Source organism: Chanodichthys erythropterus, chromosome 9 (genome assembly GCF_024489055.1).
Source record: "Chanodichthys erythropterus isolate Z2021 chromosome 9, ASM2448905v1, whole genome shotgun sequence".
Classification (NCBI taxonomy): domain Eukaryota; kingdom Metazoa; phylum Chordata; class Actinopteri; order Cypriniformes; family Xenocyprididae; genus Chanodichthys; species Chanodichthys erythropterus.
Window position 1 is genome coordinate 8,634,111 of NC_090229.1, and position 26,253 is coordinate 8,660,363.

The 26,253-nt window shown below is 36.4% G+C and overlaps 1 protein-coding gene across 2 annotated transcripts; it reads left to right on the top strand.

Annotated features, from left to right (window-relative positions):
- The first annotated feature begins 460 nt into the window (after positions 1-460).
- On the top strand, positions 461-26,253 carry LOC137026246 (scavenger receptor cysteine-rich type 1 protein M160). Of its 2 annotated transcripts, XM_067393516.1 has the most exons (17): positions 461-758; positions 893-1,000; positions 4,575-4,766; positions 5,951-6,316; positions 6,904-7,194; positions 8,738-9,061; positions 9,274-9,489; positions 12,214-12,507; positions 18,561-18,860; positions 19,022-19,315; positions 20,841-21,107; positions 22,519-22,806; positions 22,916-23,038; positions 23,323-23,403; positions 23,797-23,871; positions 24,902-25,048; positions 25,136-26,253. In XM_067393516.1, exons 1-17 carry the CDS (start codon positions 479-481, stop codon positions 25,354-25,356), a joined length of 3,867 nt encoding a protein of 1,288 aa, XP_067249617.1. In that variant the 5' UTR covers positions 461-478; the 3' UTR covers positions 25,357-26,253. The 2 variants fall into 2 exon arrangements, with proteins under 2 accessions (XP_067249617.1, XP_067249618.1); XM_067393517.1 differs by lacking the exons at positions 461-758; positions 893-1,000; positions 4,575-4,766 and adding an exon at positions 5,692-5,830.

The following is a 26,253-nucleotide window of genomic DNA, read 5'->3' on the forward strand; positions in this document are numbered from 1 at the left end:
GTCGATGCTTATGTGCAGCGGGTTTATCTCAGAATCTGCATAAACATGCAATTTGTCAGAATTTCAGAGCTGAAAGCCACAGGCAGATAAGAGACCACAGCAGTTTCTGCAGAACATGTGGTTCATCTGCTCTGAGAATTCACAACCACATTTTCCAGTGACCATATAAGGTTATAAGAGACACCTTGACCCTGATGATATTATATAATATTATTTATTATATAAATGAACTTTCTTTTCCCTTTTTTATGTCATTGAGTATTTTTTTATGACAACAAAAATTCAGGATGTCTGATGATGTATAACTTGAATCTTTTATTGCATTCAATAGAAGTGTAGCAATTTCAAAAGAAAACAAACTCACAAAAAAAGATTGGCAATTATGATATACTTGTTTTTTAATTTCATTTCGTAATTTCATTTTGCAGGTCTCAATGTGATTTTACGTGGATCTGACAGCCCGTGTAAAGGCCAGCTGATGGTGCGACAGGGTAGTACAGACCAGTGGGGTTTGGTGTGTCATTATGGGTGGAACCTCAAGAATGCCGAGGTTGTGTGTAAATCATTAAAGTGTGGGAATGTTCTGACGTCTGATATAGAAAAGAGCCTGTACGGAGATACAAGTCTCTCCAAGATCCAAGATCCCCAACTATATTTGATGGATCAAGTGAACTGCACATCTAGCGAAACAAGCCTTTGGAATTGCCCATTTAGAGATGCAAAAGAGTGCATAGTAGGTGTTGCTGTGGAATGCTCTGGTAGGTAGTATCTTCCTGGTTTTGCAAGTTTAACTGTGAAAAAATAAAAGTTTCATATTTATGCTTGAGGTCATCTTAGTAAGTTTCCAGAGGTGAATTAATACACATTGTTGATGCCAAGCTTTTCACCATAGGACATGTTGAACTGAGTTTGAATCTGAACGGGCTGAAGAATGTATGTGCTGGAGTGGTGGAGTTCTCAACGGAGAGCGGCACCTTTGGTGTCTGTAATCGTGGCTGGGGTTAGTGGACAAAGTCTATTTTATTTTTTAGTTCTTAGACACTAAATATATGACATAAATATAAGACTGTATGAATGTCATTGCATTACATAAAAAAACTCAATCCAAATTTAATTTTTTCCATAGCTGTGTATATATATATATATATATATATATATATATATATATATATATATATATATATATATATATATATATATATATATATATATATACACACACACACTGCCCTCCACAATTATTGGCACCCTCAGTAATTATGAGCAAAGGTGGCTGTGAAAATAAATCTGCATTGTTCATCCTTTTCATCTTTCATTCAAATTCACAAAATTATAACCTTTCATTGAAGGAAAATAATTGAAAGTGTGGGGAAAACACATTATGAAATAAATGTTTTTCTCCAATACATGTTGGCCACAATTATTGGCACCCTTTTATTCAAAACTTTTTGCAACCTCCTTTTGCCAAGATAACAGCTCTGAGTCTTCTTCTATAATGCCTGATAAGTTTGGAGAACACCTGAAAAGAGATCAGAGACCATTCCTTCATGCAGAATCTCTCCAGATCCTTCAGATTCCAGCTCCATGTTGGTGCTTCTTCTCCTCCTCAGTTCACTCCACTCATTTTCTTTAGGGCTCAGGTCAGAGGACTGGGATGGCCATGGCAGAAGCTTCATTTGGTGTTCAGTGACACATTTTTGTGCTGGTTTTGATGTTTGTTTTGGATCATTATCCTGATGGAAGATCCAACCATGGCCTATTATTGGATTTCTAGCAGAAGCGGTCAGGTTTAGATTTTTTATCTGTTTGTATTTGATAGAATCCATGATGCCATGTATCTGAACAAGATGTCCAGGACCTCCAGCAGAAAAACAGGCCCACAACATTAAAGATCCAGCAGTATATTTAACCATGGGCATGGGGTACTTTTTATCCATGTGTGCACCAAAACCATCTGGTGAATTTGCTGCTAAAAATCTCTTTTTTAGTTTCATCTTACAACAGAAGCCAGTCCCGTTTGAAGTTCCAGTCATGTCTGACAACTGAATATGCTGGAGTTTGTTTCTGGATGAGAGCAGAGGATTTTTCTTGAAACCCTCCCGAACATCTTGTGGGGATGTAGGTGCTGTTTGATCATTTTTTAGGCTTTCTGAGACTCAAGACTCAACTAATCTCTGCAATTCTCCAACTGTGATCCTTGGATAGTCTTTGTCCACTCAAACTTTCCTCCTCACTTCACATTAGGATGATTTAGACACACGTCCTCTTCCAGGCTGATTTGTAACATATTTAGTCGATTGGAACTTCTTAATTATTGCCCTGATAGTGTAAATGGGGATTTTCAATGCTTTAGCTATTTTCTTACAGCCACTTTCTATTTTGTGAAGCTCAACAATCTTTTGCTGCAAATCAGAACTATATTCTTTGGTTTTACTCATTGTGATGAATGATTACGGAAATTTGGACTTTGTGTTTCCTCATGTTTATATTCCTGTGGAACAGGAAGTCATGGCTGGACAATTTCATGTTCATGATCAGCCTGGTGTGCTAAAAAATGTAAATATGAATGAGAATATACTTCAGAAATATTTTACTCATAAAAATTTCTAGGGGTGCCAATAATTGTGGCCAACATGTATTGGAGAAAAACATTTATTTCATAATGTGAGTTTCCCCCCACTTTCAATTGTTTTCCTTCAATGAAAGGTCAGAATTTTGTGAATTTTTTGAATGAAAGATCAAAAGGATAAACAATGCAGATTTATTTTCACAGCCACCTTTGCTCATATTTACTAAGGGTGCCATTAATTGTGGAGGGCACTGTATATATATATATATATATATATATATATATATATATATATATATATATATATATATATATATATATATATATATTTAATCATCTGTTAACTTTGCTGTTTGTCATTGTTGTCATAATATTAGACATTATGTTCTGCTCACCAACGCTTCATTTATTTGATCCAAAATACAGCAAAAACAGTAATATTGTGAAATATACTTACAATTTAAAATAACTGTTTTCTATTTCAATATATTTTAAAATATTTATGTATACAGTACCTGTGATGCAAAGCTGAATTTTCAGCATCATTAGTCCAGTCTTCAGTGTCACATGATCCTTCAGAAATAATTTTAATATGCTGATTTGCTGCTCAAGAAACATTTATTATTATTATTATCAATGTTGAAAACAGTTGTGTGCTTTTTTGTCCCCATATATATATATATATATATATATATATATATATATATATATATATGGGGAAAAAAATGCACACAACTGTTTTCAACATTGATAATAATAATAATAAATGTTTCTTGAGCAGCAAATCATATATATATATGTTCAAAAGAACAGCATTTATCTGAAATAGAAAAGCTTTTGTAACATTATCACTACTGTTCAAAAGTTTGGGGTCAGTAAGACTTATTTATTGGAAATAAATTAAAGAAATTAATACTTATAGCAAGGATGCAATACATTGATCAAAAGTGACAGTATAGACATTTCTAATGTTGAAAAAGCTTTCTATTTCAGATAAATACTGTTCTTTTGAACTTTCTATTCATCAATAAATTGTACACACTGTTTTCCACATTGATAATAATAATCAGAAATGTTTCTAGAGCAGCAAAGCAGCGTGTTAGAATTATTTCTGAAGGATCATGTGACACTGAAGAACATTTTTTTTATTAATATGCTGTAAAAGCATTGTTGGTTTAACTTTAAAAAGTAAGTATCTGGTTGCCTTAAAATGTTGAGTTAATACAATGGTGAAACTCAAAGTATTATATTATCTGAACCACATTAATTAAGTTGATTTGACAAAAGAAAAAATGTTATGATAACAAATCATGAAAATATTTTTTTTTACAGTGTAATTACTTGTGTACAGTTTTCTAAAATTGAGAATTTCTAAAAAATAAATTTATATTCAAGCAGAGTAATTTCATGGCAAAGTTTAGTGCTGGATTAGTGATTGTCGAACACGGCTGAATGAATTCAAGGCACACATTTTCATTATGCAAGTTTCTTTTGAACTTCACTAAACGAATGTGTGCGTGCCACTTAAACCAGCAACAGATAAAGGAGCAAACAATTTAATTCAGACTGTACTTTGCTGTTTGGTGATCATGTAACATCAAACCACGATGAGAGGTGAATATATGCAGGTTATAAAGCGTTTATTAATCATGTAAAACCAGTTTTGGGTATGCTAAATGACTGTACTATATACTAAATATAATGCTGAAAATAATGCTGGTCTGAAAAAATCTACAGAGAGGTTTGGAAACTTGAGTCTGAAAAGTATGGAATTTTGCAATCGAAAATGTGTAGGAACACTAAATATTTATATTGTTTTGTATTTCATTGTCTAATGCAATGACAAACAACAAAGTTAACAGACAGACTGCAATCGACTGCAAAAGACCAATTTGATACATTTCTACATTTTTAAATATTATTTGAGAAAAGCTTAAGTATTGAAAATGGTAGCTGACACTTTGCAAAAGGATGGTCTTTATGTATTTATTTTTTTTAATCTCAGATAGCAGCAGAGCCAATCAGATATGCCAGGAGCTTGGTTGTGGAGATCATTATTCCATCCCTAAGCTTGCAATCTTCAAAAAAAAACAGAGAACACAAAATGTATTGCTTAATTGTGCTGGCGGTGAGCAGTACTCTTGGCAATGTATGGATTTATCTGACTGCGAAGAACGAGCCAGTGTGATCTGCAGCAGTAAGTGTAAAGTTACTGTTCTTCAGTACTTCGCTCTAAATGGTGGCATTCATTGTTCTGATATTCTAATATTCACCATCGTCCATAACAACAGTGTAAATCAGTCCATTCATCCGGGAAACTAAAGTGGCACTAAAATGAGTTGGCCAATTATTTCTTTGATTAATCGGATTTTAAAAAGCCCAATTTTCCTTTATTTATTTTATTGACGAAACACACTATTCCACATATTGCCCAATGTTATCCTTCAAACAAACGTGCCAACTGAATGCTATGAAAAAATAAATATTAAATATATGTCTATATTTATTCCATATTCAAAAGAGCTGTAAAGCAAAAAGACAGTTTAAATCCCTCCATTAAAAATGAAGATGATAATAATAAAGAAAAACACAAACTCTGTGTTAACAGATAAGAGGAATGTTCTGTAGAAACACACACTTTCACTACAGACAAAGTAACTGTCATCTTTACTGTCACTGTTATCTTACAGTTATATTTAATTACACACTGTTATCCCTTTACAGTTACCACTCTCATAAAATACTTGAATTATGTTGACTTTTAAACATAAAGCTAACATCCAACAACAGATATTTCAGCAAAATTAATATTTTTGCACTGAATTTGAACTGTCTTCCCTTTCTAATGCGTCCTGTGTGTTTGACGTGCATACCTGCCCCGGCGCGCATTTAGTAAAGTCTAAGGTTTAACGTCAGGACGGGCCTTCATGGAAAATGGAAATACCCGTGTGAATTTGTAACACTTACAGATAAGGAAATAACCATAAAATGAAAGTTTTGCGCTGAGGGAACATATCACACATTAAACAGCACACGCACGTCTGTCAAAGCACCTGATAGGGCAAGTCGTGTAATCATCACGCTAATGCATATAGCTTGAAGCTTAAAATAATGAATTCTCATGTTAGGGCCGCTCGGATTATGTACCTTTCCAGCAGCATCTCATTCTGTATTTTTAGATGCATTTTTTCCCCATAGAAATGCGTTATTCAATGCTGTAATTTGACGCGACTGGCCAACGGCAGAAGTTTTCTGTGCACGGTGGGCAGATGCGACTAGTCGATAATGACATTCGTTGTCAATGATTTTCATTATCGATTTTATTGATTAATTGTTGCAGCCCTACAGCGATATTTACACTGAAATTCTTGTATTATACAGAACACAGGATGTTTCGTCTGCGAGATGGCGACAATGTTTGCTCTGGGTTGGTGGAAATGTACAATATTACAGATAATTCGTGGGTTCCTCTTCAGAAGAAAGTCAACTCACAATTGAATTATGGTACCACAGGAAATCCTCTCCAGCAGCAAAACTGTACACAGTTAAATTGTACCATTGGAAATCTTACTCAGCAGCAAGATGTCCCTCCTGAAGTCATCTGTACACAGTTAAATTGTACCATTGGAAATCTTACTCAGCAGCAAGATGTCCCCCCTGAAGTCATCTGTACACAGTTAAATTGTGGTGCCACTGGAAATTTCAAAGACGATCATGGAACTAACAACCTCCGACTGACATGCTCAGGTAAGGCTCGGTTTTGTTTTTTGCTTTGAATAATATTACATCAATAAATAGGCTATATTAATATTTTTACAAATAGAAAATTGTATTTTCATATCAAGTTAAATTAATACATTTTAATATGTGTTGCAATTTAATAATAGGTTAATAGTTATTATTATTAGGGTAGAGAGTTTCAGTTGACATTACACGCTGAAGGTTGTAAAACTTTGTAAAATGTGACTATAATTCTGACATAACTAAAAATATTAATAGACTATATATTTATTTGTATTTATTATTAAATTGTATTATATTTATTTTATTGTAGTAAATCTATGAGCAATATCACGATTTTATTTTTATGCATGTTTCCAGATTTTCTGATAAAGAAGTGCGAAACAGATTTTACTGTTATTTTATTTTTATATTTTTTATATTTTAACACATTAGTCAGCATAACATTCATTCTTATTGTCTTGTTTAATAAACATTTAGAGTTTGTGTTAATAATGCATACGAGTTTCAGTAAACGCTAACTGCGCACGTTTTATTTTTTTTATTTGTATGTTTATTAGGTATTGTAACAATTACATTTTCTGTGTTCACAGACAACGTAAAGCTCCGCAATTTAAAGCCAAAGTGTTTTGGAGATGTTATTTATGTTGTGAACGGCTTTGAGCATGGAGTGTGCTTCAGTAATATGAAGAAAGCCCGGGACCTGGGGAAGGTGGTCTGTCGAGAGCTTGGCTGTGGAGAGGTGCTGGATGTGAAACAGAACCTCAGGGAGTCTAATGCTTTGCTACATGATGTTGAGTGCAAGGGCGACGAGGTGTCACTGTGGCATTGCCCGGCCAATCATGAGAAAAAACAATGCAGGACAACCACAGTTACATGTGCAGGTAACTGAGACCGCCTTGCAACTAATTAATTATGATCTACTCAAAACTAGGGACTAGGGGTGTGCTTAAATAGTTGAATATTTGAATATTCAATCTGTAATTATTGTTCGAAAAATACAAATAATATTCTGGTTTTACTATGTTGTTGTTTTTTTTCTGGCTGTAAATGCAGTGAATCCATGATAAAAACCCAAGCACGCAAACTAAAACTCACAGTTATAATTAAATGCACTGGGTGGCGCTGTGGAGCTTGTTAACAAGTTGAATGTATTTGATCACAAAATTTGAAATTTCTTGAATGAAAATGAAAAATGATCTTACAAAATGGAATTGCTTTTGATCAAATGAATTAATGAAAATTATTTGTCATAATATCACTACCGTAATTAGAAATCACATGAAATCCACCATTTGAAAGTGGAAAGACGGCTGTCCGTTCACGACTGCAGGGCTGCATTCAGCCCTGACAAAACGTTTTTTAAATGGAAACAGTGGTACATCGAACACCCTGTTCTGATGACGCAACAGTTGCAACTATGGCAGCTGAGAAAGGCCATTCTTTGTGTTCTTTTTGAAGAATTGATATGCCGAGCTGCAGCGTTTGTAATCACCTTTACTTGGACCCATTGTGCCAGCTGTCTCTTTAATACCAGGTGGATTATATACATGTTGCTGCTGATTGCACTGACATTTTTGACACACCCACCAAACAAGAGAAAACGTATCTCAAACCCTGTTGCACTGTCACTGTTGCATATAGGAAGTATACCAAATATATTGAATTGAGTTTTATATGAATGTACCTAATAAGGGAACTGTCTTCAGAAATGCGCAGCCTACTTTGTGTACAGCGGTAACCACTTTGTGTACGATATATCGCTGCTGTTCCACAAGCGCCACCTGCTGTTAGAGAGTGAATGTGCATTTTCATTCAGTCCGTCGGCTATTTTTGTTTTGTGCCTAAAATGAGTTTGACACTCCTTCCTTATCAGATAGCAAAATTATCCTGACACATAAGCTTGCTTAAGTTTCATCGAGGGAGACACAAAGTGCTGTTAGAAACTTCGCTTAGCGTTTTCTCACCTGGATATTTTTGTTTTTCTCAACATGAACATGTGAAACAATATAAACACGATAAACATATGCTGACTCAAATGTATACCTTCTGCACGATAACTGCTTTTAGTCTGCTTTTTTCATTCCCTCTGCTTGAGATTAAATGCTTTTGTTCTTTTTTTTTTTTTGTTTACACATACTGTTTAATGTTTTTAACTAAAAGAAAACTTTATGATATAACTTAAGCTTGTTATGCATATTTCCTAATCGTAAGCATGTTCATAAATGGTGACAAAAGCTTGATGAATAAAAAAAATAACGTCTTTCTTGTTACGTGTCATTTAAATAAACAAATATTTGCTTTATATGAGCTAAAATTTTTGAATACAATATATTTTTTTGAAAAATGCCCATAGAACAATCAGGAAAGTTACTCAAATCACCTGTAACTGGTGCAGTAATAAAATATGATGGTTTTAAATGGCAGGCAGCTTGGATGTGCGCTTGAGTGATGGTCTGGGCCGATGTTCTGGACGTGTAGAGCTGCAATTGGAGGGCTCATGGTTGTCCATAAGCTCCAAAGACTGGACCGAGGCGGAGTCAAATGTGGTTTGTGGACATCTCAAATGTGGTAATTCTACTAAAAAGATTAAACAGTACTTCATCGAAGGGAATCAGAAGCAACTGGAATCACCATGGAGTTTCAAGTGTAAAGATTCTACAGCAAAACTCCACGAGTGCTTGAAGATAAATCAGAGTCCTTCACCTTTACCTTCACGTTCAGAGGCAAACATCCAAATCATTTGCCAAAGTAAGTAATAATATAATATTAATATATTACCAATATAGTGTTTTATTTTATCCATCTTTTTGACATATTTTCACAATATTTACCTAATTTTCGACATACTTCACCCCAGTAGTTTTTACTTTTGTTCATTAAGTAATAAAGTCTAAGGGTGATTACTTTTCATGTAGAACATCCACTATAGGTAACCACAAATCCTTTATCTTCGTTCTCAGAGGAAGAACTTATGTTCTTTGAAGGTGATTCACCCTGCAAGGGAAGAATACGCATCGACTTTTTTAATGATGAGGCTGAGGATCGCTGGCTGCCTGCAGAACCAAAGAAAGAGAACAAGAAAAAGGCCACCGACACATGCCACGCAATGGGGTGTGGTAATCTAACTTATTTTGAAAAGGAGGACAACAGCACGTATGCCAATGTCACATGTTCAGGTATGTGTGCCACCACAATGTCTGTTTGTTAGTCGAGGTGTCTTCTATTGACCCATTATGACTGCCTATTGACTATCATTTTATTCTAATTTTAATAATTGAACATTTAAGTTCCAAAAAGAAAAACTTTTCTGTCTCAACATCTTACTTGCAATTTAGATAGGCAGGAAAGGGAGGAAATGTATGATATGATCTCTTTAAATTAGTTCCATCAAGATGTACAATTTTAACTTTTTTTTCTTGGCTTAAAGGATAAGTTTGCTGATTTTCAACCATCTTTGTAATGTCAGTGGTATATGTAATTGTGCTCTTTATGTGCATAGTTTTTGGCAAAACAGAATGATGACCATTGTAGCTCAGATTTTTTGTTTGTTTGTTTTATTTACTGTATAGACAGCCAAATTTTATTAAAAGCCCATCTTGCCAGTGGTGAATTCTCCCAACCATTTTCCAAACCATGTCTTTACCTAAATACTCTTTGATAAACTTAGAACAGTTCATTATTTTATAGCAGTCGGGCTGGATTTCACTGTCATTCACTCATGCATGTCACATCCAATGCTGGGGTAGTACTTGATTATATGTAATCCGGATTATGTAATCAGATTCCTAATATTAAATACTTGTTATTAGATCACGTAGCATTTTAAAATACTCCTGATCTGACTCATTTTTATTGATGATTACTTATTTTTCAATATGGCAGTATTCATAATTCAGTGATTTTCTCTAATTCTCCTATTTGTTTCTGTTAAATGTTCCTTAAAAAAAGCCTGTTGCTTGTATTTGTTTGGAAAGTTTTCTATTGTGGAATTGCACACATAGGAACAGCCACTAATTTGGCAGCTATAGTTACATGGAAAATTGAGAGGCCACATGGCATAAACAAAATATTTTTAGCATGTTTTTTGTTTTGATTGTTTTTATTTTAAAATATTTTTCTTTTAATTTAACATGTTTAAGTTTTAATTAACTATTAGCTTTTCATCAATTTACGAACCCTGGCGTAGATGTTGACAACAAATTTGATTTCTCTTTGCATTTTTATATCAACATGCTACAGATTATTCTACTCAAATCAATGTGATAAATGAGTTAGGTCAAAAGTAATCAAAAAGTAATAAGATTACATGACTTAAAATGTATAATGTAATAGATTATGATACTAACTACTGTAATTTGTACCAAGTAAGATTACTGATTGTAATTAATCTGCCCGGCACTCACATCATATTCATACATAGACAAAATAGCTCTGGGCATTAATGAACGTTTGCTGTTACAGCAATAAATATCATCCATGAATCAGTGTTATTTTAGTGTAATTGAGATACTGTTATATTCTTTCTTAATATTTTAGATCAGTTTTTTAATGTATATATAGTTTTTATTCATTTCTGTTTCATTTTTATTTTTAGTTATTTTAGTACATATTTTAGTACATTTAGTACAAAATTAAATTAAAATTGAAAAACTAAATTAAAGAAATGTACAAGGGATGTAATTTTTTTATGGTTTGAGTTTCATTTTTAATTTTATGATACTAACTACTGTAATTATACTAACTACTATTAACATTTAAATTAGTTATTTAATAATGCACTTGCTGTGTACGTACATGTTTTTACATTGTACTTATACAATGCCTGCATATAAAATACCTGCATATAATTACAGCTATAATTAATTTCTGTAATTTGTGGTAGATTTCCCCTACGCACCTGACCAAAATGAACCTGGTGTCCCTGACACCTACAAGAATTATCCTCAGGTGAATCCCACTCTGCCCGCAAAGGTTGACGCCTAAGAGTTATAGTTACCTGACCGCAATCAACCCCGCCTAAGAGTCTCACTCTGAGTCGAACGACGTCTCGTCCCCTACGACACTAAACCTGGGAGATAGATTTCAAGTGTCTAAGTTGCAGCACTGTACAATAAGAGACTCCAGTTGTTGTCTTGGAATATGCTTTAATCATGGCTGGAGTACGGACCTCGTATCAATCGCAGAGAATCCCACCAGCAAAAAGAATACAATACGGTTTATATAAAATAGGAGCATGGCAAAGCATTCTACAATATGATCGGTCAAACCCTTCTGTTACTAGGTAAAACAATATCTGCCAAAATCATGTGTTTATTAGTTAGTTTGTTACTCAATATCATTGGACTATTATATTTAGATGGTTGTCTAACTGTCCCTAAGAGTTGTTTCCCCTTTTCTTATATTTGGACACAATCCAGACACTGATTTAGACCCAAAGTTTGAGGACCTTTAGGTTTCAAAAGCATATAAGCGTTATTCCTGCAAGGAAAAGGAACCGGGCCTTAAAGTGCTTGCCTAGTCATAAACCTTCATTCCATTGATTTTCTTTTGAGCTGTTTTGTATTGTGTCCCATCTCTCGTTCTGCAGTTTTTTTATTATTATTTTCAAATCTGCCTTTTGCTGGTTCTCTCTCGTGGTATGAGCCCATACCACGAAACCTGTCCCTAAAAGTGTTTTGCAATACAGTATGATCACAATAAGTACATTGTATTAGTATTTGATGTAAGTAGGCCTATATAGTAGTTAAAGGTATAGATCACCCTAAAATGAAAATTCTGGGAAAGCAATGTTGATTTTCAAGATGGATGCTATATTATTTTTAACCGCTAGAGGGTTACATAGTGTACGTTTAACATTGCTGTGTGTAAAATGCTTATATTATTAATGTTGCCACTTGTAGGCCAAAATAGTGTGGAGCTTCGAAACAAGCGTGGAGAACGATGCTGGGGAACGGTGGCAGTCTGCAGAGGTGGCAATTGTGACAGCATTTGCAAGGACACCTGGGAGAATCAAGAGTCCAAAAAGATCTGTGAAAACTTGGGCTGTGGTAATCCAATTGATGGCCAGTTTTCATTTCCAAGAAATCGATCTGCATTCTATAGTGTGTACTGCTTAGAGGAGAGGCAAAATATGAGCATGTGCAAATTTATTTCCAAGAATGACTGCAGCGGCCCAGCCCAAGTGATATGCACAGGTAATGTGTACAGTTGCTTTATTCACCACCAAATGTTTATATGTTTCCTTTAGTCATTAGCTTTTTTTTTCTTTTCATACTTAAAAATGTTAAGGGTTAAAATTAGGGATGCACAGGTGTTTAGTGGTGGGCCGTTAGCTGCGTTAACGTGAGACTCTTATCGGGCGATAAAAAAAATATCGCAGTTAATCTATTCTTAAAGTTGGGTTGGGAGCTGGGTCTATACTACGCAAGCTATGATGACTTTCACCTTGATATTTTAGCGTGGATGTATAGCCGAATTGACCCTTCGCAAAGACACGACCCCCTTAGTTACTGTTGCTTTGTCTGACAAGCTGTGGCGCTTTCACACAGTGATAAATGCATCGCGGAGCAAAGAGGACACTGACAACACGTGGACAGACAAGACAGAGCAGGTTACTTATGATATTAAACAAAGTCCCAGTTTTAAAACTGTGTAGTTTTTTTTTAAAGAAATTTAAACAATACAAACCGTTTTGTTGCTCTTTAATGTGTCGTGACAGATAGCTGTAGCGCCTCAGCTCAAGAGGCTCGTAAACCGATCATCTCTTCCTACGAGTCCATTTACAGCATCAAATAAACATGAATGAACACGAGAATCAATGTTGTTTCAAACGCGGAAAGATGTCAATATACACCATTTTTCAAGTTTAACTCCACCGAGGTTAATCTTCTAACTCCTGTCTACTTTGTCGGACAAAATGGCGGATTACTTTTAGTCATTATTTGCGTCCCAAATGACGCACTATGCACTTCTACTAGTGGTTAAACGGATCGTTGTTGATCCATAATCTACGGACCAAGGCCCACGGTTCGGGAGGCATGTGATTCGCGGATCAATTGCAACATTAACCGCAATAGAGTGAAAGATTATCATTTGAACGTGTTTTGTCTTGCTAGTTTACACATTAAATAGATATAAAAACATCCCAGCGCGCTAAAAGAGGATTTAATTCGGTATCGCACGCAGCGCTGTTATCGGTGCGCACAGACGCACACACATTCAAGGCTCGCGCGCACAGAACTTCGGTAAAGTTGGTTTTATATTCGCACATTCGGACTTATGATAAATTCAGGCTTTCCAATAAATGTGCAATAAATTAATGTTTGCGAATTTTAAGCAGCGACATGATATTGACAACCAACGATTGTCAACTTACAACATTTTTCACAGTCGATCAAAATAGGCAAGTATTGTTTTAATGGCATATTTACTTGTGAATGTCCACTGAATGTCCAATGTAGTGTGATTAGCAAGGCTATTGAATACGGATGTCCGAATGTACGAATATAAAACCAACCTTACCCAAGTGCGCACAGAGAGAGAGAGAGAGAGAGAGAGAGAGAGGCGTTATAGCTCGCAAACTCCAATAGATTTCTCTTTCGCGTCCTCAATGCACTTGGATGGTCACATACACGCATTATGTCAGTCAAAATACCCCTCTCAGCAAGTATTCTTGTAAACACATTCAGTTATGTCTTAATTGAACGAGGTGAGAATTCGGATGTGTATCTATCTGATGTGTGCGTGCATCTTACTCTTAAAGTGACAGCAACCTATAAATACCTGCTGTTGTCTGTCATGTAAATCAAACAACAAAACACAGCTTTAACAAAGATTAATCTGTATTAAATTTATACAGTGAACATTGTCAATTTACATTTAATTATTACATTTCTGTGCATGAAAATTAATACTACAGTTAGACCTTATACTTTATTTGTAACTTTATGTAGTATTTATCTATGCTTGTTGTAATTGGTGTACAGTATTTGTTCTTTTTACAGTCTGTTCACTTGCCTTTAATAATGTATTACTTAGGCTAGTAGTTTATGCTGTGGTATCAGAGTAGTTTAAGTGGGCTAAGTAATAAATGCAAAGTTAAGTTACCCCCTATCCAATTTATTTATTTATTTTTTTTTGGTGCTGATTTGAAAAATGATCCGATCCGTGACATCATAACCACGATGTGATCCGAACCATGAGTTTTGTGATCCGTTGAACCACTAACTTCTACACTATGTACTTGTGCACTATGCACTCATCCATGTAGTGTGTGAATTATATAAGGTTATTTTGTCATTTAACAACGGAGTCCGATCCTCCCTTCCCCTCCATTACGTAATTAAAGCTGCGACAGTTGAGTGCACGAAGTGTCCAACATTCCACACTTACCCTGTGTCTCAATCAGCTCCCTAGGTCGTGAATCAGTATATAATGAAAGTGAATGTGGCTGATACCCTGATCAGCGCCCTGACTACTGAACTAGGGAGCTGGTTGAGACACACGCTTAGTTTTTTCCGTTAATTTAGTGCATCATCTGGGTATTTAAAGTGCACTTTTTCTTTTTGGAATTTTCTGTGTGAACGCACTACTCGCACTATTTATACTTAAAAACGTCATAGAATAGTGCATAAGTACGCCAATTGGGACGCACCTATTATTTGGGTAGCTCACATATTCTGAATGTCTTCTGCAGAATTCAAATGAGCCATTTTAATCTAGATTAATCTAAATTAAAAAAATTAATCTATGCCCACCACTAATAAATATATATATATATATATATATATATATATATATATATATATATATATATATATATATATATATATATATATATATATATATACAGGTGCTGGTCATATAATTAGAATATCATCAAAAAGTTGATTTATTTCACTAATTCCATTCAAAAAGTGAAACTTGTATATTATATTCATTCATTAAACACAGACTGATATAATGATAATGTATATGATAATGTTTTTTTCTTTTAATTTTGATGATTATAACTGACAACTAAGGAAAATCCCAAATTCAGTATCTCAGAAAATTAGAATATTACTTAAGACCAACACAAAGAAAGGATTTTTAGAAATCTTGGCCAGCTGAAAAGTATGAACATGAAAAGTATGAGCTTGTACAGCACTCAGTACTTAGTTGGGGCTCCTTTTGCCTGAATTACTGCAGAAATGCGGCGTGGCATGGAGTCGATCAGTCTGTGAGAGCCCAGGTTGCTCTGATAGTGGCCTTCAGCTCTGCTGCATTGTTGGGTCTGGCATATCTCATCTTCCTCTTCACAATACCTCATAGATTTTCTATGGGGTTAAGGTCAGGCGAGTTTGCTGGCCAATTAAGAACAGGGATACCATGGTCCTTAAACCAGGTACTGGTAGCTTTGGCACTGTGTGCAGGTGCCAAGTCCTGTTGGAAAATGAAATCTGCATCTCCATAAAGTTGGTCAGCAGCAGGAAGCATGAAGTGCTCTAAAACTTCCTGCTATACGGCTGCGTTGACCTTGGACCTCAGAAAACACAGTGGACCAACACCAGCAGATGACATGGCACCCCAAACCATCACTGACTGTGGAAACTTTACACTGGACCTCAAGCAACGTGGATTGTGTGCCTCTCCTCTCTTCCTCCAGACTCTGGGACCCTGATTTCCAAAGGAAATGCAAAATTTACTTTCATCAGAGAACATAACTTTGGACCACTCAGCAGCAGTCCAGTCCTTTTTGTCTTTATACGCATCTGACGCTGTCTGTTGTTCAAGAGTGGCTTGACACAAGGAATGCGAAAGCTGAAACCCGTGTCTTGCATACGTCTGTGCGTAGTGGTTCTTGAAGCTCTGACTCCAGCTGCAGTTCACTCTTTGTGAATCTCCCCCACATTTTTGAATGGGTTTTGTTTCACAGTCCTCTCCAGGGTGCAGTTATCCCTATTGCTTGTACACTTTTTTCTACCACATCTTTTCCTTCCCTTCGCCTCTCTATTAATGTGCTTGGACACAGAGCTCTGTGAACAGCCAGCCTCTTTTGCAGTGACCTTTTGTGTCTTGCCCTCCTTGTGCAAGGTGTCAATGGTCGTCTTTTGGACAACTGTCAAGTTAGCAGTCTTCCCCATGATTGTGTAGCCTACAGAACTAGACTGAGAGACCATTTAAAGGCCTTTGCAGGTGTTTTGAGTTAATTAGCTGATTAGAGTGTGGCACCAGGTGTCTTCAATATTGAACCTTTTCACAATATTCAAATTTTCCAGGATACTGACCCTGTGTCTCCCTAGTTCAGTAGTCAGGGCACTGACCAGGGAGTCGGCCATTTTAAGGGCTGTCTCAATCGCAGAATCCTTTCAGGGCACTGAAACGTTCGCTCCCTGAAAAGTCCCACAATGCACCGTGAAAACCAGGGAGCATCGATGCTCACTATGCTCCTTTAACGGAAGTTCTGAAGCGTGAAACTTGAATCACGTGAGCCAACTCACTACACATAACGATACGCAATAGATGTTTTTAAAAATACAAACCGTTATTTTATTATATTTCAGAATAAACATACATTGCTAGACAGGTAATGAACATAATCTAGCTAACATTTATAATTTAGTCACGGCTGAAATGTTGCACGTATATGTAACAAGCAAATAATTAATCATAATGTACTTTAAATAACATTACAAGTAATGCCAGAAAATATCAGCTCTGTTGTTGTTCATAAATACCAGTAGTGATGTTGTACAATGAGGACGTTGTCACGTCCGCGGAAATAGAGTCATAAGTGTTCCAATGTGTAGTGAACCAGCATCTTTTACTGTCCTTACCAGTGCCCGAATTCGTGTACACGATATACTGATTCACAAGCTCGGGAGCTAGGGAACTGATTGAGACACACCCTGAATTTGGGATTTTTCTTAGTTGTCAGTTATAATCATCAAAATGAAAAGAAATTTGAAATATATCAGTCTGTGTGTAATGAATGAATATAATATACAAGTTTCACTTTTTGAATGGAATTAGTGAAATAAATAAACTTTTTGATGATATTCTAATTATATGACCAGCACCCGTATATATAAAAATTCTGTTCACTATCAGCCGATGATCAGGGCTCATTATATCCTGTCAATCAAAAGGGGGTGGAAAAATGTGTCAGATTACAGATTGTATCCATTTTATCATGAAATTTAAACAATAAATGGCTCTTAAACGTGACAGTGCCTCAGTTCAAGCATGAGCATGGAATCTTGAGTCATCTCTTCCTCTTTAATACAAGTTATAGCACACAAAAACATGCATGAACATCAAAAAGTATGTTGTGAATCATGTCTCACGCTCAATCAGTGTTTCTACCGTGGAAAGACATCAATAATACAGCTTTTGAGCAATATGTCACTTAAAGTTGCATTTACCTCAGAAGTTATCTGATGTTCGCAGTCCTTAGTTTACAGTATTTAGCTATAAAAAACTAGAGAGGCACTTATTTACTCTTTATTATATATGTATGTTTGAATAAATGTGTCATTTTATGACGTGTGAGTTGTATGCAAACATTTCTATTTTTATTTGAGTGTAATTATTATATATGTAAATAAATAGCAGTTATAATAAGATAATAGATTGGGTTCTGTTGTTAATTTTAACTCTGTAATGTACCAAACGAGAGCATTCCCTGTATAGTTTTCTTATATTACCTGGGAGAGATTTTTTTCCCTTAAAAAAATCAAACTATCGTTATCAGTCAGATATTGGCAGATGTGTTTTTTGTTCCAACAAAATGTGTTTTTTGTTCCATGTTTTAGACATGTCCTAGACATATGAACCCTGGGTTAGGGTACTTACTTGCATATTTAAAAGGTTAAAAATGTTGATTAGAAAAATACAGCCCGTTATGAGCGTGAAACCTGTCACATAAATCTGCGCTGTTTCTTAAAATGTACCCCAAAATCTGTGAAATTAAAACAATAATAATTCTTTCAGTTTTGTCTTGAATAGACATTTTAGACCAATATTGTGCAATGGAAATTCACTATTGAATATTGTTTTCTTAGATGCTGAAACTGAACAGCCTGTGAAAGTTTTTGTGACTGTAAAAGGTGCTTTAATATTTAGTGAGGCAAGCATTACACTTTCTACAGAATTAGAAATGTTGCCTCTAACCCAAAATGAAAATGGCCCTTAATCTCATGTTAAATGAGATGTTAATGCAGGGTTAAGGACAGTTAATAAATATTTGTTTGATACTCTCCCACAGGCAGCATCAAAGCTAGACTGGAGGATCCAAGAGACAAATGCGCTGGAAATGTGTCACTGCTGTTTGGGGACTGGACACCTGTCTGCAAAGATAGTCTTAATGAAGCTCTTAAAAACACAATCTGCAGGGAATTGAATTGTGGGGAGGCTATCAGTGAGACTTCGCCACATGAGTCTAAAATCAAAGGACTATTAGGAACAATTACATGTCAGAGTAATGCCAACTCTGTTTCCAAATGTAAATTTAACAGCATTTCAGTTAAAGAAAAACCATGCCCTGTCGGCTATCTGAAATGCACAGGTATTTAGCATTTTTTTTATTGATGCTAATACCTCTTTTGAAACGTGCATACATTTCTTTTTAGGTGAAGGGTGTAGTTTCTGCATCTCTTCTGAACTTTGACCTCTGCTTCTTAAACATGCTAACAGAAACCTTTGATATTTCTGCCATTCATGTTACAGAATGGAAACGACTATTCCTGTATAAAAAGGAAGGCCCATGCAGAGGTCCTGTGTATGCTCTGAGTGAAGGAAAAACACAGCATGTCAATGGACAGGGATGGGGCCAAGAGGAAGGGCAACAGCTGTGCAAGTATCTACAGTGTGGAAACTACACAGACCACACCACTAGATTCCTACGCACAGTAGAGTGGTGGAATAAGACCTATAATTGCTCAGGGAAGACGGATATGTGGGAATGCGAGAGAAACAATCAGGCCGTCCAGCCTACACAGCAATTAAACATCACATGTAATGGTAGGAATCACCTCAGTTATAAACTCTTGCTTTTTGAGAACAGTATTTTCTTAGCAGCATTGACAACTGTAACACAGTTCAGATGTATGGGAAGAAGGAGGTGGGAACCAGTGAACGTTTAAACAAACTTTATTTCAAAGTAAATAAATACAAAACTAAAGTAAAATGCCACACAAACATAACAAAACATAAAATAAAGGCCAGGCCTGGTCTTCTCTCCTCCTTCACTGTTGTTGTTCCTCCTTTTATGCTTCCGGAGTTCCTCCGTGAGAGACTCGAGACTGGTGCAATGCACAGCTGACGCTTATTATCACTTGCGTCACCGCGAGAAAAGGAGACGGAAGCACAGGGAGCGACAGACGAGAAAGGGAAGAGAGGAAAAAGGAGAAGGAAAAAAAAATCTTGGTCCGGTTCCCTGACAAACTGCCGCTCAGACCTCAGCCAGCCGAGAGGCTCTTCCTTGCGGTGCCATGCGATTGGTACTGGACACTCGGTGGAAGGCTCAATCCTCCTCTGCCCCCTGGCGGCCGGCGATGGCTCCTCCAGGCTGAGGGCAGCCGGCAGCGAGTCCCCCGTTCCCTGCTCCTCCCCTTCATGGCGGATGGCAGCAGGCTCCGACCCACGGCGGCGGCGACTCCGCTTCCTCATGGACAGCAGCCAGCCCACCTCGTTCCAGGAGCACGGCTGCGAGCTCTCTCCCACCCGATGTATACTCGCTCCCTCCCACCCGATGTATACTCGCTCCAGCAAAACCACCTCGGGCAGCCTCTCACGGTCTTCACACTCCCGCGCTGCCTGACCTCCTCAGCACCGCGATCCCCCTCAGCAGCGAGGGCTCTCCAACAGCATGTCCCTCCTTCCTCCCGGGTTTCGGCTCCAATGTAACACAGTTCGTATATACGGGAAGAAGGAGACGGGAACCGGCGAACGTTAAACACACTTTAATAAATAAAATAAACAAATGCCATTTGAAAGTAAATGCCAGCAGACCCTCACGGACATCTGCCGGCCACACAAACATAATAAAACATAAAGTAAAGTCCAGGCCTGGTCCTTTCTCATCCTTCACTGTCGTCACTCCCCTCTTATGCTTCTGGAGCTCCTCCGTGAGAGATTCGAGACCGGTGCAGCTGACGCTCATCAAAATATTAATACAAACTATAGTAGTACCTCAGTGATACTAAAATAACACAAACACACATATTTTTATATAAACTCTAATTATTAAATAAACTATAAATTAACTAAATCTTTTTTTGAACCATTATAGAAGACCACGTAATTTCCCAGAATGCTCTAATTTACCCCAAAGTGTTCAAAATGGGCCTGAACAGCATGCCAGTATGTAGTATTTTGCCCGTTTAGCTGAATTTCATTGGTTCTCATTTAAGTCATTCCAATTCAAGATACTGTGGCCATGCCAAACTCATGATTTGCAAGGACATACATTTTTTAATTCTTTCCCAACTTTTCCATAAACATACAAAACAGGAATATCTGATTGTCTGGTTTCACTCCTCTCCAGGTAATCCAAACATTACACTCTCAAACAAATGTGCAGGCAAGGTGCTCATAGATAATGAGAGTGTTTGTGCATCTCATTTTAAAGATCATATGTTCAGTGATTTATGTGACAGCCTCAACTGTGGTAAGGCCATCCACCACTGGAGTACGACATTCTCTGTTAAAACAAATTGCTACCATTTCAGCTGCACTGGCAATGAGATGCTTCTGTGGCAGTGTGGCTATAAGAAGAGCGAATGTGAGAAATTCCTTTCTGTGGTCTGTGAAGGTGAGTCATACACATAATACTTAGCTAAAATTAGGAATGTTACTGCAAATAATGCTGAAATGTAGTTCCTCTTTTAAAGGTACACTATGTGACTTTTTTTTGTTCAAACTTTACATTTAAATGAGTCAATCCATCATCAGTCCTTTTTTGCAAAGTGTGCTTTGTCTGACCCTGATTCACTATGGTAAGCATGTTGTAAGTGTTTATATTTTAGACCTGTCAGATTTTTTTCGCGGGAAATTACGCACATGTGTCACTGGCCCATGTGTGTCTTGTCATATATGTAAATAGAGAAAAGTTGCTACGGCTACTTTGGTGCGTGTTTGTGTGGGAGTGCAGGGGCCCATTAAAGGGTTAGTACACCCAAAAATGAAAATAATGTCATTTATTACTCACCCTCATGCCGTTCCACACTTGTAAGACCTTCGTTCATCTTCGGAACACAAATTAAGATATTTTTGCTGAAATCCGATGGCTCAGTGAGGCCTGCATAGCCAGCAATGACATTTCCTCTGTCAAGATCCATAAAGGTACTAAAAACATATTTAGATCGGTTCATGTGAGTACAGTGGTTTAATATTAATATTATAAAGCGACAAGAATATTTTTGGTGCGGCAAAAAAACTCAAAATAACGACTTCTATAGTGATGGCCGATTTCAAAACACTGCTTCAGGAAGCTTCGGACGTTATGAATCTTTTTTGTCGAATCATGATTCGGATCGCGTGTCAAACTGCTGAAATCACATGACTCTGGCGCTCCGAACTGCTGATTCGACACAAAAGATTCATAACGGTCCGAAGCTTCATTAAGCAGTGTTTGGAAATTGGCCATCACTATATAAGGTGTTATATTGTTTTATTCAAAGCAAAGGCAATATTTTTTGGCGCACCAAAAATATTCAGCTTAATATGTCGCTTTATAATATTAATATTGCTCACCTGTCTAATAAAACACATTAATTATATTTAAGCGTCTTTGATCTTTCCATGGGTTCTACAAATAAAAGTTAAATTGAGGGAAATGTGGGTATGACGTCATTGGTAGGCGATGCAAGGACACGGCCCGTGTCCTGATTAAAATGGTTTATTTCTCTGGATTTAAACATTCCTGGAAACATTTGGTATAATGTAAGTACACAAGTCAACTAAATATATAACTTTGTTCTAGTAGATTTTGGATATTTTAATCCAAAAACCTTACATATTGTGCCTTTAACCTCTAGAGGGTCTTAAGTCACATAGTGTACCTTTAAACATCCCATGAAATCAGAGTTTTGTGGCCGTTTGTCAGTTTCCATTTGCCTATCTATATGTTTGTGTTTTTGTGTTGTGTAATTCACTTTAAACATATATATATATATATATATTAAACATTTTTAAAAAGATTAGTACATTTTTTTTTATTGCAGATAGTATTGAGTTGGGCTCCACTGAGAAGTATGGTGGGAAGCTTGTAGTCAAGTATAGTGATCAATGGAATTATGTCTGTGGAACACTAAATCCAACTGATACTAAAATGGTTTGTGAAAAGCTTAATTGCACGGATGTTGAAAAACTGGATGAAAGCAAAAACATATTAGCCAAAGAAATAGAGGTGACCATAAATTGCCCAAAGAACCACCAGAGAATTTCTCAGTGTGTGCATTTCAAAGAAGAAAAGAAAAAAAAATGCATACCTGCTGAAATCAAATGTGAAGGTAAAAACATTTTTTAGTATTTGTTTTGCCATTGCTTGCTTTCTTGCATGAAGTTGATTAAAGGTTAATAAATAATCTGATCTGTGAAACTGTATCATTAAAACTGCAGGTTGTGTTGAAGAAGATAAACCTCAAACGGATTTTGGTCTGATAGCGGGTCTATCGCTGGGTGTGCTGGGGTTGCTGATTATGGTTTTTCTGTGGATGAGTAGGAAACGCCTTCTTTTAGTCTGTGAGTATCGCTTGCACCATGCAAAAAGACGTGATCTTGATCTGCAGACAAACATTATTTATTAATGCTGAAGTTACAGTGATATTTGAAGTGCCTTCATATTTTTAACCTGTTGGTGGCAGTGTTTCCTGTCCTTGTCTCACTACAGATTGAACAATACCCAACAGAGGCACAACACTAACATAAATCTAAAATTATATAACTTTAACATATAACAAAACATTTACTTTATCCATTTATCAACCTCCAAAAGCACAAATTTCTACCTGTTTCTCTCTTTGCAGTAAGACGTTACAGAAATAAAAATGGCAAAGACATCAATGTTGATGGGAATGAAATGAATAACATAAAGAAAGAGGACAGAGGTATACCATTTTATTATTCAATTTTGAATTATATGAATCTAGAGAAATAAGTTAATGCATATGTAAAAAAAAAAAAAAAAAAAAAAAAAGCCAAACATTTAAAGATGACATCTGATGGAAATGTACAGTGTGTGTGTGTGTGAGAGAGCGCGTTTTTGTGATTTATGAGCACACAAATTTCACTTCACGAGTCCTCATTTTTAAAATGGCTTTAAAAACATTAAACAATGTTTTATTAAAAATACAAAAATGCAGAATGTTGGGGGAAGGGGTAGTGTAGGGGGATAGGATGTACTGTTTGTACAGTATAAAAACGTCTATGGAACGTCCTCTCTTTGATAGCAAAACAAACCTCTGTGTGTGTGTATTTAAAGCAAGCCAAATCTGTTTCAGATTTGTCTGAAGGAAAGGCATCATTATTAGATTATGATGACTATGAGGATGTGGATTCTGACAAGAACAAAACAAGTAAGATTTTCAAATATCTGTCTATTTGCTTACACAACTAATTCTCCATCCAATTGTTCTATTAATTGAAAAACACGATGTTTCGGCCATCCAAGGCCTTCATCAGATAACAAGAGTAACACATCCGAAAACCTAGCTGACTCGTGTCAGTGTTTGTGCATGAAAGCACCTCATAAAACTGATTTCGGACAGACTTCTGAGGCAGCGTAACAGTTTAATGATCTACAGCAATAGCGCGAGCTTTGGTGGGAACTAAACAAATACTTAATCACAACAGCTGTAATTTCTCGCTAGAAATTACATCAAAAGTGGAAAATGTTGGTCAAAAATGAACATTTACTCACAAACTGGCCAGCAAATGCAATTCTTGGACACCATCTTTATTTTTCTAGCTCTACTGTCACAGAATGGAAAGCACAGGATTGTGGGATATCAAAGGCAGCTAAGGATACATCTATGCTGCCTTGAAAAATCGATCAGATGAAGGTATCTCAGGAAACAGGAAGTGAAGCTAACATTAGATTCGGACGTGCCTTGATGCCTTCCTACCTTGAAATGTGTCCTCCGAAGGCAGCATTTTCCAGTTTTCGGACGCAGCAATCGTTTGCTGCTACAACCTACGTCTACTGAATAGCCAATGAAAATGCGACATGAAATCAGTGCGACATGGTGCTAAAACTTAAAACTGCTTACCTCAAGCTCTTTTCCCTTCTTCTTTCACCGCTTCCTTTTTTTCAGCACACATAAAAACTACAACTGCCAAAGTGTGATTCATAATGATCTTTTTCATGGTCTTATTCTGATGACGTTTTAATCTTCTATAGGAACTTGCATCCTACGAGTCAATAGGTGTCATCATCGTATAGTCTACATGCATTTCGTACCCAAACTTAATGATCCATGTCGCACAGTGTGATAAAGTAATGATTGCTAAAATCGTGCAATGTATCCTGGGCTTAAGAGTGAGTGTTACACCTTTGTTCAGCTCAATTGTGTTAGAATAAATCATATTTGGTGGTTTCTCCAACAGGAGACGAGGATGCAGATAATAGAAGTCAAGGCTCTTCTGGTACTGAATATGATGACATTGAGGGACAAAACGGTGACATCTCTCCTCACCAAATGCACAATGATGACAACCTCCCTCTCCTTCCCAAGAGACCCGACAACATTCTTGGTACAGCACTAAAATGCACAGTGTAAGTTTCCATTTAGTTTGTACCCTTGTGGAAATGATGGTGACCTTTTTCCTTCATGTTCTCAGAAGATCAGGACACCTATGAAGTGGAGACAGAGAATCAGGAGGAATATGATGATGTCATGCCCGTCGAGGCTGCAGCCGATGAAAATGCAGGGACGGCAGACACACAAGCACAAATGGATGTAGCCGTGGATGCAGGCACAGATTCAGAAGCAGGTACAGGTGTAAATGCAGATGCAGTGGTGGTGACCGCTGAGGTAGAAGTTCATGCTGAACAAGAGTAATGATGCAGCCTCATGGTTACACTTTATTTTGATGGTCCACTTTAGACACTATTAATTATAAGTCAACTACATGCAGCTATCTTTCATTAACTTTCATCCTCTGTTCAGGTCATTTTGACATTAAATTAATTTTCTTTTAATTGTTAAAAATTGAGTTTTCATTGGAGTAGTCCAAGATCTTGGACTACTGGTATATACACACACACACTGACAAATTGACTGGATTCAAGGAGTTTTTGTGGTTGTGATAAAAAAAGTAACTAATCAAATGGGGAAATTTGTAAAAAAAAAAAAAAAAAAAAAAACCCTGCCACAATCCAGAACACACACACAAATGAAGGCATGAGAATACAGAACACACTTACATGCATACACACACACACAATCCTAGAAATCCCCAAAAGGAATGGTGAGCATGTAACAGAGGCAAAGGTTTTGTTCTTGTTTTGTTGTGTTTTTTTTTTTCTCTAATAAAAATCAATCAGTCACAATGCAGGCTGCACACAGATACAGTACTTGCAAAGTTACTTATGGTTAGTAGAATGTCTAAATTAGACCATGAAAATACTAAAGTGTTAACCCAAATTTGACTTTTCAGATAATAATATTAAGAGATAACATTTTATGTTGTTAGTGTACTGTAGAACAGTGGGAAGATAATACAGTCCTAAATGCTGTGTATTGATTCTAACTCTCAAGATTTATAAGAAAAAGGACACTGTTTTAGAATAACAAAATCATTATCTTCACAACAGAGTATGACTTGACAAAAATAGCTATTTTTTTTGTGTCAACGACAGCCAAAATTGATTAAAAAAAAAAATTGTAGTTGTTTTGAAAGTCTTTTACATTCTTTTTCATTTGTTTTTCATGTGTTGAAGCTCATGAGCAGGTCCA

What these genes read in the sequence shown, in the direction of transcription:
- LOC137026246 (XM_067393516.1), top strand. Translation starts at nt 479, where the DNA reads ATGGTGCGACAGGGTAGTACAGACCAGTGGGGTTTGGTGTGTCATTAT. An exon ending in CCTCCGACTGACATGCTCAG is followed by an intron (nt 6,317 to 6,903) that starts GTAAGGCTCGGT and finishes CTGTGTTCACAG; the next exon opens with ACAACGTAAAGCTCCGCAAT. An exon ending in CATAAAGAAAGAGGACAGAG is followed by an intron (nt 23,404 to 23,796) that starts GTATACCATTTT and finishes AATCTGTTTCAG; the next exon opens with ATTTGTCTGAAGGAAAGGCA.